Below are 13,344 nucleotides of genomic sequence, written 5' to 3'. Positions count from 1 at the left end.
CTCTTCTTCTTCTCCCAAATAAATTTTTTAAATATTTACTTATTTAGTGCAAGCAGGGGAGAGGGGCAGAGGGACAGGGAGAGAGAATACTAAGCAGGCTTCATGCTCAGGTTGGAGTCTCATGTGGGGCTTGATCCCACAACCCTGATCATGACCTAAGCTAAAATCAAGAGTAGGATGCTCAACCGACCAGCACCCCAAGAATTTCTTTAAAGTACGATGCCCCCATATCATTGTGTGAGAATACTGATGATGCACAAATCGGGCAGGTAGCAAGTTCAGGCAATGCCATGGCAGACTGAAACTTTAATGGTGGGAACTTGACATCCCCATCAAAGTACAACATAAAACTAGCCACTCATTTCATCTACTCATTTCATCTACATCTGTAAGTGTAATACAGTTCTAATATTTGTGAATTCCTACTAATGTACAAAGCATGAGTTTGCTTTCCATTCCACTGTTTATAGAGCTTATGTGTATTTTATTCATGAAAATAAGAATGGGTAAGGATTTATTTTAATGAGACTTCTATAAGGTTTAAAAGACCAAACTAAACTTTCATCCCCTGAGACTTTTAAGTATCTGTGGGGATTAGATGAAGATAAATACCACGATGCCACTCAAATGCACATACAGATTTATAAGTTCTTGTTCCACAAGGATGTGCAAGAGTCAGGATGTGATCATGAACACCGGGGCTTTGTGCTCCAAGGGGAAAACCCTGGCCTTTTTATTCTTTAAAAAAATTTTTAATATGAAATTTATTGTCATATTGGTTTCCATACAACACCCAGTGCTCATCTCAAGAGGTGCCCTCCTCAATGCCCATCACCCACTTTCCCCTCCCTCCCAACCCCCATCAACCCTGTTTATTCTCAGTTTTTAAGAGTCTCTTATGGTTTGCCTCTCCCTCTCTGTAACTTTTTTTCCCCCTTCCCCTCCCCCACGGTCTTCTGTTAAGTTTCTCAGGATCCACATAAAAGTGAAGACATATGGTATCTGTCTTTCTCTGTATGACTTATTTCACTTAGCATAACACTGTCCAGTTCCATCCACGTTGCTACAAAAGGCCATATTTCATTCTTTCTCATTGCCAAGTAGTATTCCATTGTACATATAAACCACAATTTCTTTATCCATTCATCAGTTGATGGACATTTAGGCTCTTTCCATAATTTGGTTATTTTGAGAGTGCTGCTATAAACATTGGGGTACAAGTGCCCCTATGCATCAGCACTCCTGTATCCCGTGGATAAATTCCTAGAAGTGCTATTGCTGGGTCATAGGATCTATTTTTAATTTTTTGAGGAACCTCCACACTGTTTTCCAGAGTGGTTGCACCAGTTTGCATTCCCACTAACAGTGCAAGAAGGTTCCCGTTTCTACATGTCCTCTCCAGCATCTATAGTCTCCTGATTTGTTCATTTTAGCCACTCTGACTGGCGTGAGGTGATATCTCAGTGTGGTTTTGATTTGCACTTCCCTGATGAGCAGTGACAAGCATCTTTTCAAGTGCCTGTTGGCCATCTGGATGTCTTCTTTACAGAAGTGTCTATTCATGTCTTTTGCCCATTTCTTCACTGGATTATTTGTTTTTCGGGTGTGGAGTTGCACAATTGTACCAAGAATCATGAAATACCTAGGAATAAACCTAACCAAAGATGTAAAAGATCTGTATGCTGAAAACTATAGAAAGCTTATGAAGGAAATTGAAGATGATACAAAAAAATGGAAAAACATTCTGTGCTCATGGATTGGAAGAATAAATATTGTTAAAATGTCAATATTACACAAAGCAATCTGCACATTCAGTGCAATCCCAATCAAAATTGTACCAGCATTCTTCTTGAAGCTAGAACAAGCAATCCTAAAATTTGTATGGAGCCACAAAAGACCCTGAATAGCCAAAGTAATATCGAAGAAGAAGACCAAAGTGGGAGGCATCATAATCACAGACTTTAGCCTCTACTACAAAGCTGTAATCATCAAGACAGCATGGTATTGGCACAAAAACAGACACATAGACCAATTGAATAGAATAGAGACTCCAGAATTGGACCCACAAAAGTATGGCCAACTCATCTTTGACAAAGCAGGAAAGAACATCCAATGGAAAAAAGACAGTCTCTTTAACAAATGGTGCTGGGAGAACTGGAGAGCAACATGCAGAAGGTTGAAACTAGACCACTTTCTCACACCATTCACAAAAATAAACTCAAAATGGAAGAAAATATTTTTTTTTTACTGAAAGCATGAGAATTGTCTTTTGTGTGGGTCAAGATTCAGGTGCAGAGCAGTCTGAGTTGTGTGCCAGCTAGGTAGAAAGTTTTCTGGGACTCCCAGTCTTGAACCTAGAGACCTTATTGGAAGTTGGGTCCCATTGAAGAGTTCTATGGGAAGCTAGATCTGGGTGTAGCTTCTCCCATGTTGGGGGGAGGCATCCCCTTATTTTAGTTGGCTCACTGCCAAATCTTCTGAACTTCTTAGTTTGCTCTGCTTGTCTTTCTACAATGTAGCTCGTTCCAGAAGTAGAGGGATAGGCAGACATTGGCAGTCTCTTCCAACTTAGCAATTGCAACTGATCTTCCAAGTTGGGCTCTTTACCACCTCATTCCTCTTATTTACATCTGGGAAACTCTAGAATCATTGTCTTCCAGACAGTATGGGTGTGGACAGAGAATATGCCACTGGTATCAGAAGCCAATCTGGAAGCGTGGAGCAGAGAATGAGTGCACTTTCTCCATCAGCTTCTTGGCCCACCTACAGCCACTCCCCTGTATGCCCAGGTCCTCATTCATTGTAAGACTTCAACCAGATCCCTGTGTGGACTTGGGAGAGAAAGAGAAGCATAGCCTTCCAGGGATCACCTGGCAAGGACCTCAAAGGCTGTCTCACCTTATTATTTCTTCTTGTTGCTTTTCACTTCCCACATGGGGGAACAGTAGGTTAAAACTTAAGAGATTCTGAAGTTACATGTAGCTGGCAGTGCAGCTGATCCCTTTAAGAGGGCAGTCTTAGTTACAGAATAGGCGACAGGGCAGTTCATCTCTAGACATACAGCTGAACACAAACATGAAGATCGTAAAGATGTACTACAGGGGCTTGTCCTTGTAGTTGGCTTTGAAAATCTCAAAATGAATTATCTGCTTACTGCCAAATTCCTTGTTCTCGGGGCAGAGGAGAACTTATTCTCATTCCTCTCCTCAACCTTGGCACTACTAATATTTTGGGTATATAATTCTTAATTGTGGGGGCTGTGCTGTGCATTGTTGGATGTTTAGCAAGTGTGAGCACAGATGTGGACAGATTGGATATATGAACAGAGAGTGGTCAGACCATATATAAAAATAGGAATCTGACCCACCATCTCTCTGCAGCAACCAGGCGAGGAAGTGAAACCACTACCACTGTAACAATTGGCTTCAAATGGTCAGGAGTTAGTAACTGCCAGCTTCTCTAATTTTTGCCCGGGCTTCCGATTTAGGACCAACCAGAGAAAGCCAAATATACTTCCTTAATCTAATATGCAGACCCCCAGCCTCCTTATGCCAACAGCCTCTAATCAAGGAATAGCTTCTTTTTTTTTCCACAATAAAGCATTTCAATCCTCTGCCTGTCTTTGAGTCTCTGCCAAATGCAAGTGATGGTGGCTGATCCCCTTGCTATGGTGAGCTCTGAATAAATTAGCCTGTGACATAATAAGTAATATATATTTGGTTTCTGTCCTTGTTTCCTGGTACGCAAGCTCCTTAAGCCTTTAGAATCTTTGAAGTGATGTGTCTTTTTGCATGCTAAAGAGATGACTAGAGGTGAGGGCTCCTAGATAACCTTGGGATGGAGACTGGTTGACAGGGAAACCAACCAGTGATTAGAGGGTTGGGATTTTCAGCCTTACTCCCTAACCTCCAGGGAGGGGAGAGGAGTTGGAAGAAAATTTAATCACCAATGCCCAATGATTTAATCAATCATGGCTATGTAATGAATCCTCCATAAAAACCCTAAACAAAGGAGTTAGAGAGCTTCTGGGTTGCTGAACATGTCTAGGTGCTGGGAAGGTGACCCACCCAGAGAGGACAAGGAAGCTCTGCGCCCCTTCCCACATACTTTGCCTGTGCATTTCTTCCATCTGCTGTTCCTGAGTTGTATCCTTTACAACATGTAATCTAGTAAGTAAATGGTTTCTTGAGTTCTGTGAGCTGTTCTAGAAAATTCTCAAACCCAAACAGGGGTGGTGGGAACTTCTAATTGATACCCAGTAATTCAGAAACACAGGTAACAACCTTAACAGCCTAAACTTGACATAGGTGTCTGAAATGGAGGCAGTCTTCCGGGATGGAGCTCTTACCCTTTGGGGTCTGTGTTATCTCCAGGTAGATGGCATCAGAATTGAATTTTAGGGTACTCAGCTGGTGTGCATAGAAACTGGAGAATTGTTTGGTGTGGGAAAAACCTGCACACATCTGGTGTCAGAGGTGAACTACTAGTGTGAACATAGAAAAATGTAGTTTATTTTTACAGCTTATTTTTCTCATTTGTGTGGTCTTCTTATAGGTCCATCCTTTTTGCCTATTACATAGTTCTAATGAGTGAGAAAATATGACTTTGAGGGATTGGACAGAGGACAATTCAATTTTGACTGTATAGAAGTGGAGAGGTCAGAAAGAATGGGATGTTATTTTGAGGTGTGAGGACACCCGGGCCCATAATTAGGGAGTATTTTTAATTGTTGGGGGTGAGGAGAGAGAAGAGATTGAATAGTACATATGGACTACTTTACGTTGTTTCTTCAATGCAATGCTAGCTATTAAAATTAAGAATCCCTTATTTATATTTTCCACCAGCATATTTAAACTATTCCCACATAAAATATCTCATTTGACCCTCAAAAAACTTCATGAGGTAGTCACAACATTCGCTTTCATACCAATTTTGAGTAAAATTTTATCCTTGTTTGATGAGACCAGCTCCAGAAGAGTTAGGGCACCTGCATGTGATTACAAAGTTGTGAAGCAGCAGGGCACAGAGCAGGGGCTGGTGCAGGCTTCCCAGTCCTCCCGAAGCACTTGACTCACCACTCAGCTACTCCCCACATCCCCACAATCCTAAGAATCTTATTCCTGGGTATCTGTACCCCACAAAGCCTCATACCTTCATGTGTAGAGCAAATGACCATCAGTTCTTGGCTAGAATCTCCAGACCGCCTTACAGGAATCAAAAGTTCTCCAACATGCTCCTCTATTTTGTATTCTGCCTCTGGAATATAAACTGTTGATTCTAGAAAAGATGGTAGAAGACTCTTTAGCAAGACTGCAGTTGGATTGGTGATACTGGTGATATTTTAACCTGAGTAGAAATATACATAGTCTTTGCCCCCTATATTTCTCCAACACAAATGACTACATGAAATAGAGTGGGAATAGGAAATGTTTATTATTAAGTGGAGCTGGAGAGGCAGTGCAATTGGGTTTAGCAGTCTTTTGAAAGGTTAAAAAAGGAAAGCTAGCACTAAAATGGAAAGGAAAATCTTGCAGAAATTGTGTCTTGGTTTTTTTTTTTTTTGAGGTCAAATTTTAGGTCTTTTATATAGAGATCACACATTTCTGCCCTTACTTTATTTTTACTGCTTCTTTTTTTAAATGCTTTTAATGGTCAGGTAATCTAATTCATTAATGCAGAAAAATTTTTTCCCTGCTTTACTCAACAAAAATTTTATTCAACACTTATTGGACAGATATTGTGTGGAAGAACCTGGCCAGTTAATATTTTGAGAAAAATAAGTTGCTGGTCCTACCTTTAATTTTTTTTAATCAGGCTTTTTATTTTAATTATAGTTAATATGCTCATATCCTTATTTTTAAAAATAATATTCTCACTTAAATTTACTGAGCTGTGTCCAGTGTGTGCACCTGCATGCATGCACATGTGTGTGTATTTATGCATGTATACACCTTACCAGAATATTCACTGAAATATGAATATTGGTCATCTCTTGTTGATGGAATTGTGTGTACTATTTTTCTTTGGGCTTTTCAATGTTTTCCAGGGCTTTTTATTAAGCATGCACACTGTATAATTAAATATGTATGTTTGTTTAAAATTTTTAAAAATACTTATTTATTTTTGAGAGACAGAGAAAGACAGAGTGTGAGTGGGTGAGGGGCAGAGAGACAGGGAGACACAGAATCTAAAGCAGAGTCCAGGCTCTGAACTGTCAGCACGGAGCCCAACATGGGGCTTGAACTCACGAGCTGTGAGATCATGACCTGAGCCAAAGTTGGCTGTCCAACCGACTGAGCCACCCAGGCACCGCTTTATGTGTGTTTGTTTTAAAAATATAAAAATTTAAAGTGGGTTGTTCCTACTCACAGCGTCAAGTGGACAACTGAAGTAACTATCTGGATCAAACCATATTTAACTTCTTCAGTTCTTTCCTTCATAACATATATACGCATAGAATCTTCCTCTTGAAAGCAACAAGGGAAAATATTGCACGCTATACTTTCTTCTTTTGGAACTATTACTAAGTGAAAACCCAGAATTCAATGTTGAATTGTGTAGTTAATCATGGGTTAATTTTTTTCTTCTTTATTTTGCTGCCTAAATTAGTTTCAACAGTTACTACCTCCAAGTAAATATTGGTCCTGAGTTACAGAGGAAGAAGACAAGTGATAATTTTCTTTCTTCCATTTTACCCTCCAATGGTAGTCTACTGTCTTCACATACCTTGATTCAAAAACCTGGCATAATGGAAGAAGCTAAAAGTAAGCTAAAGTTATTGATTTCATGTGAAAAAACTTGGAAAAATACATTAATGTTGGGTTATTCAGATATGTTCTCTATTTTCACACTTTGAAAAGGCTACTCCTTTCCATCCATGCAAAATCTCATTTATTCTTCAAGACTCAGCTCAAACCCTCCCTCTTGCAGGAGGTTTAACCACTTAGGACTATGATGTTCTCTCTACTTTCTCACCTCAGAACTCTTACTGCTTTAGCCATGTATCTTAACATTTGGCTTTCATAGTTGATTCATGTGTCTAAGTGTTGTTATCAATAAAACTGATAAGATTGGGTATTGGGGCAATGTTTTCTATTTGTTCACTGGGTGATAGGGCAATGTTTTCTACTTTTGTCTGCCAAAATGCAAAGTGTATAGAATAATATTTCCCAAATTGTATTTCAAGAAAACCATAACCAAGAGATTTTAAAGGATTTTCCGTAAGGACAATAAATTTTTTAAAAAGTCCATGGTCTAGTTTGGGAAAACCAGTTAAACAAAGTTAAACAGGTTTCTTTACAGGCGAGTGTTTTAGAAATGTTAATATGCTAGCATGAATTATGATGCTTCAAAGGAAGGAAGATATTTGAAACAGTTTCTAGATTTCTTTGGTCCATGGAAATCTTTCTGACCCTGTTGTAGAAATTCTATTATACTACTGTTCTCTGTTATGCATTTTGGGACATACTAATACAGAGGACTCTTCATGCATTCTTGTGAATTTAACTCAGACTTATGCCCTGGTAGTAAGTCATGCAATTCTAGGTGACACCTGAATTCTTTCAACTACTGTGATAATCAATGTGTCTAATTAAAATTCAAAGATGAATTTTAAAACCTTCCTTTAAGGAGTATTCTTCTTTTACAAAAAGGGGCAGGAAGTAGCACAATTATTAGTTAAAACTTTTTTTCCCCTTTCTCTTGGGAGATATTTGTTGTATTAATGAACAAATAAATGAATAAAATGAATCTGTGAATTCAAGAATATGATACACAACTATAACAGAACTTTTTGGAACACAGACTAAAACCAAGTTGACTGCTCCCAGAAGCCACATCTAGGACAAGGGATATCTAAAGTGCCCCTCTGATCTGGTGGGGAGCTCCCAGAAAATTGTGAGAAGATAGTGGGCCTGGAATGACCCCTGAGAATTAGCCATCTGGGGGCAAGGCTGTGCCCTAGTGAGTGTGTAGAAAGTTAACTACAAGGTCTTATGCATATTCTAAAGGGATGCTGGTGAAGTCATGTCTATTTCGATAATTTCTATTTCTATTTCTTTAAAAATACCTTAAGAGGCAAAGGAAAAATTACTGCCTTTAAGTGATCTACTTAGCTTTAAATCCTAAATGGTATGAACACATTCAGTGGCTTATGGAGCCCGAGGGAGGAGGTATAATGCCTGCAATGGACAGAGGAATGTGTACTGGTTGATAAATCATATCAAGAGAAACCACGTACCATCTCCAGGGTCTACAATTTCAACAGTTGCCATTTCTGGAAACTCCAGTGCAGCCATGACAGGGTTCAACAGAATGATCTGGAAGGTCTCCGAAGCCTCATATTTATTGTCGGACATAATTCTCACTCTCCACTTGGCTGTAGTCTGTCCAGGACTGAATTGGACATGTTTCTGGGACTTTCCTTTAAAATCTTTATCTTTCTTTGCAGTTTCATCTTTGGTTACAATGCCTAAATAGGAATTGGGAGACCATGAATGTAAAGCCAAGTGACTGAAGAAATATTCTTCTTTCAAAGAAGATTCTTTTGTTGATGAAAAACAGATAACATGGAAATTACTTCTTTTAATGCTCCCAAGAGACATTTATAAACTATACTTATTGGCTAAGAGTATTTGTAAGTAGAAGTACAGGGAAGTGAGAGGAAAGCAGGGAAGGAGGAGTGACAAAAAGAGAGAACAGTCTTCAACTGATTTATTTTACAAATATTTATTGAGGGCATCTGATGTGCCAAACTCTACCAGGTGCTTATCAGAGATGAGTACAAAACTGTCTTAGTTTCCAGAGAGCTCAGAGTCTAAAAAAGAAGCCACTAGAATGTGTGTGCACCATATGGAGGTGGAGATCTTTGGCCGTTTTCTTCACTGATGCACTGCTGGTGATTACAACAGTGCCTGGCATGTAATAAGTATTCCATGAATATTTATTGAGTGAATATTTTGTATCTAATAATTTTAATAATTTTCATTAATTAAATTAATTTTTTTTCTCATGCAGATCTTTACTCCTCGTGGCTTGATTCCTTTTGTATCTAGTGATTTATGATTGTAAGAGAATTGTGAGTAATTTTCCAGACACATAGGGCACTGTTGGTGAAAATGGAGAGATGGGGATAGATCTGAGGTCTGTGAGGAAATAGGAAATCAGCGACTCACTGAAGAAACTGAACACCAGCAACACAGTGTTAAAGTACTCAATGTGAGGTACGAGGGTAAAAGGTGCTACTCTATCCAGGCTGAATAGAGCCTCCCCACACCACAAAATGTTCAAGCAGTATTCTAGATTGTTTGGTTTGATTCCAACATCCCAAAGAAGGCCTAATGCAGCAAGAATACCTACACCTCATCACTTTAGTTCTCATTATAAGGTGAAGACTGTAGTTCCAGTGTATGAAATTGAATATTATGACTTGACACCAGCTATTGTGGAAAGCTTTACATAAAATGAGCTGAATAGCTCCTTTTGCCCTTTCCTCTGACTCATTCTCAGAGAATCTGATATCTTTTCAAAGACACCCACATCTATAGAGTGTGAAAATAATTTCCAAGGTAAGAGAGCTTGTGTTGACTTTTAAAAACTGTTGAAGAAAGCTTGCATCAATACTAGTTTGGTAACCAAGAATGAATGCTCAATATTTAGGAAGAGCCTCCTCTGGCCACATGTTGGAATTGGAGAAAATAAGGAAGAGGGAGTGTCTGTTGTCCTTAGCCACAGCTTAAGCAGAGGTAGGGGGTACTGCTGTATAAATTGAATAGGCACATGACTACTTAATATTTGGTGAGCACTCTGTGTGACGTGCTAAGAATGCAATGCTGAGGTACAGCCACCACTACCCTTTAAGAGGTTTAGAAGACGGGGTGGCCTGGGTGGCTCAGTCGGTTGAGCATCTGCTCTTGATTTTGGCTCAGGTCATGATCTCACAGTTTGTGAGTTTGAGCCCCACATCGGGATCTGCATTGACAGTGCAGAGCCTGCTTGGGATTCTTTCTCTCTCTCCCTTTCTCTGACCTTCCCCTCCTCTCAAAAATAAATAAATTATAAAAAAAAGAGGTTTACAAGGGAAGATAAACAAGTGATTTCAATTCTGTTTGATTTTGAGTGCCATGATATAATAATGATATTTAACATTTATTAAGTATTTAATGTGTGCCAGGGACTATGTTAGATTGAATTACACACATCATATTTAATCTACAAATCTTGAGATGGATATTTTACAGATAAAGACATTGAAGGTCATTAAAGCATCACAAAAAACAATATGTATCAGAGCAGGAATTCAAACCCCACAGTTGGTTTGTTTTGTTTTGCTTTGTCTTGTTTTCTTCTAGCTCCTTCACTTTGACTGCCAGCCCCAGCATGGGGTGGGGTGAAGGGATTAGATGGACTTCTTGCAGCACTAAGTTTCCCTACTTTGGTGTTGATGTGGTTTTAAGTAGTGTTTTGTAGGACAGAAGAGTTGACTGTATGTAGTTTACTTAACAATACATGGGTGACTACCATATGCCCCATGCTGTTTTCAGAATTGGGCATTACCCAGGATGTAGTACCTGCCCTAGTGGAGCTGGAAATCTACTGAGGAAGACAGACAGTGGACAGATGGACATATAAGGCATGCCAGGGATGGTCCATATAGAATAAAGCAGGACATGGGGATAGCACCTGTGTAGAGGCTGGTTCAGATAGGGAGGCTGGGGACATCTCTCTGAAGAGTTTACTCTATAACCATCCAAATGGTTCTGGGCAGATAGATGAGTTTTTTCCTTAGGCAGGATATGAAAATACTTCTTGACATACTAACCCCAATCTTATGCCTATGAGAAATCCCTGAGATAAAGAATTATAAAGACAGAACCCTAAAAGAAAAAGGAGGCATATTTCACCTGAAGTTCCTGCAGTAAGTTCTACTGTGTGTTGAGAAAGTAACCCGCAGCATAGACTAAGGCTGAGGACCACCCAGAAATCAGAGTGTTCTTATGCTGACCTCTTTTCCTAGGGGAACAGTCTGATCCCAGAGCCTCAGGCCTGGGGAGGAGACTAGGGAAAAGCTTGTCTTTTCTTAATTGCCTGTTCTCAGCCGTCTCCTTCCTGGCTTCTCTCCAAATAGTTTTGATATGTTGGCAGGTCTCTGGATTCTGAATGTCTGGGAAACTCAGGAAGCTCATTTGTAAGATGAAAATAACACACTCCTATCTGTCTTGTCAATAGTTAGCGAAAAATAAAGACAAAATGATCTCTGAAAGTTTTGGCAGCTACAGATATTATAAAAATCTAATGCATTATTACAAAAATTATTGTTAATAATTAATGATGATAATGACATGTATTATATAGTCATTATATATCTGTTTACCCCAAGTTGTAGAACATAGAAAAATTTGATGCTGTACATGTTTTGGAGGAATTTATAATCTAATAGCAGGGTGAAAACAATTATATATAATCAAAAGAATAGCTACAACAAAACATAATAATTACCATGTACTCACAAATAATTTTTCAAAAGAAATAGCTGGAACTAAGCATAATCATGTATTATATGCTTAAAAACAACTTTAAAAGAAACTGAGTGACTTGGGGATTGTGATATGTGGCTATGAAATTTTCCTGGCATCTTCTGGGTTGGAAAGAGAAATAATGTAACCTTCCAGGAAAGTCCCAACAGGAGGAGGAGGATGAAAAGTTGGAGTGTATATTTAAGCCCATAACTCACACTGAGTAAAAACTATGGCACCATTTCATAAATTTTCTTTAGAAGTTTCCCCAAACCGGTTGCTGATTCTCTTCCAATCTGTCCTCTCATAATTGTTTCCAAGCTTAGATGTCATGTTTCTGTTACCTATTACCATCAACCAATCCAAATTTACTCACTGATAAAGGATGTTTCTTCAAGATACCCTCTGCGCGTGAGGGTCACTTCTAAGAACGTGGAGTCTTCATCCACAATGTAGTATTCTTTCTCCAGAGAAATCCAAGCCCAGTTCAGATGGAAAGGTTGATGTGTTAGCTTATTTCCTCCTGCAATTGATAAGGGTAAAGGAGAAGTTGGATGACAGTGAGAGAATTAGATAGAAAAATCATCTAATGCAGCGTTTGCATTTTGCTTCTGAAGCCAAGGGTTTCAAAATACATGCTCCTTTTTTATAGAGAAAGAAGTGCTTTGCTTTTCTAGAGAATGTCATGAGCCCTATGTGAGGCCCTGTTCCCCCTGCTTAATGCAGGATTATTAACCTGAGTCTATTCCTAAAAGGTCTTACACATTAGGGTTCCAAAGAACCAAAGCTTGGTAGTTTTAAATTTCACTCATATTCAACACTCCCATCTTTTGCTCACTGTTTCCTTTGTTTGCTTCCTTTCTCCCCTCATTTTCTTTCTCTGCCTTCTGATATACTCTTTTGTATTGTTTATATATCCATTTGCTCTCACAACAGGCTACAATTTCCCTGAACACAGTGCCCACATTATATTTCCTTATTTTATTACTGTGAGGATCTGGTATGATGTCTTGAACTCAGATTCTTTTTTTCTTCTTATTTTTTTTAAATGTTTATTTATTTTTGAGAGAAAGAGAGAGAGAGACTGAGAGAGACAGACCATGAGCAGGGGAGGGGCAGAGAGAGAGGGAGACACAGAATCTGAAGTAGGTTCCAGGCTCTGAGCTGTCAACACAGAGCCCAATGAGGGGCTCAAACTCACAAACTGTGAGACCATGACCTGAGCTGACGTCAGATGCTTAACAGAATGAGCCACCCAGGCACCTGAACTCAGATTCTCACTGTTTAAAAACTGTCCAAGTGGACTGTAAGAGACAAGGATATAGGGGGTCTATCTTATTTCCTCTTGTCCACACTGGGTCACAGGCTTCTTTGATGATGGTTAACCTGGCTCCATATTGAGCCTATGCAATGTGTGTGGATTGGAAGAAAGGGCAGGTTTCCCTCCACTGGGGAGCCATTGTTACAAATAATCACTTGTAAAAGGATGTTGAAATAGGACTCTCTAGGCCTCAGTTGAAACTGAGGCACCAATATAATAGATATGAACTAACAAAGTGAGTATAGGCAGACTACCACCTACAAAGTTTACAACAGAAAGCTTTACTAACCAGTTCCACAACTACTAAACCCCTAAATCAGATCGAGCATATCATAAAAAGGCAACAGGTAGAACAAGAATGGAGGATTTGTAAAGAGAGTACTTTAGAAAAAGTTGATGGGCATCTCTACCACCACCCAAGTAGGGTGTGGGCAAGGAGTAGAGCTACATTCTTCACCTCCAGCCCAGGAAGAGTGGGCTTCAATGAACCTGTTAGAAAGCTGACATGTC

General features: G+C 39.3%; 1 protein-coding gene across 1 annotated transcript in view; it reads right to left on the bottom strand.

The window, feature by feature from the left end:
* FREM3 (FRAS1 related extracellular matrix 3) overlaps positions 1-13,344 on the bottom strand; it is an 85,654-nt gene that overhangs the window by 21,341 nt on the left and 50,969 nt on the right. The window contains exons 3-5 of the mRNA XM_027066760.2: positions 11,890-12,036; positions 8,240-8,470; positions 5,152-5,277 (exon numbers count right to left, since the gene is read on the bottom strand). Coding sequence (XP_026922561.1) covers positions 5,152-5,277; positions 8,240-8,470; positions 11,890-12,036 — 504 coding nt within the window. The remainder of the gene's footprint in view (positions 1-5,151; positions 5,278-8,239; positions 8,471-11,889; positions 12,037-13,344) is intronic.

Source organism: Acinonyx jubatus, chromosome B1 (assembly GCF_027475565.1).
Source record: "Acinonyx jubatus isolate Ajub_Pintada_27869175 chromosome B1, VMU_Ajub_asm_v1.0, whole genome shotgun sequence".
NCBI lineage: Eukaryota > Metazoa > Chordata > Mammalia > Carnivora > Felidae > Acinonyx > Acinonyx jubatus.
The sequence above is the reverse complement of the archived record's forward strand: the minus strand, read 5'-3'. Positions and strand labels throughout refer to the sequence as shown.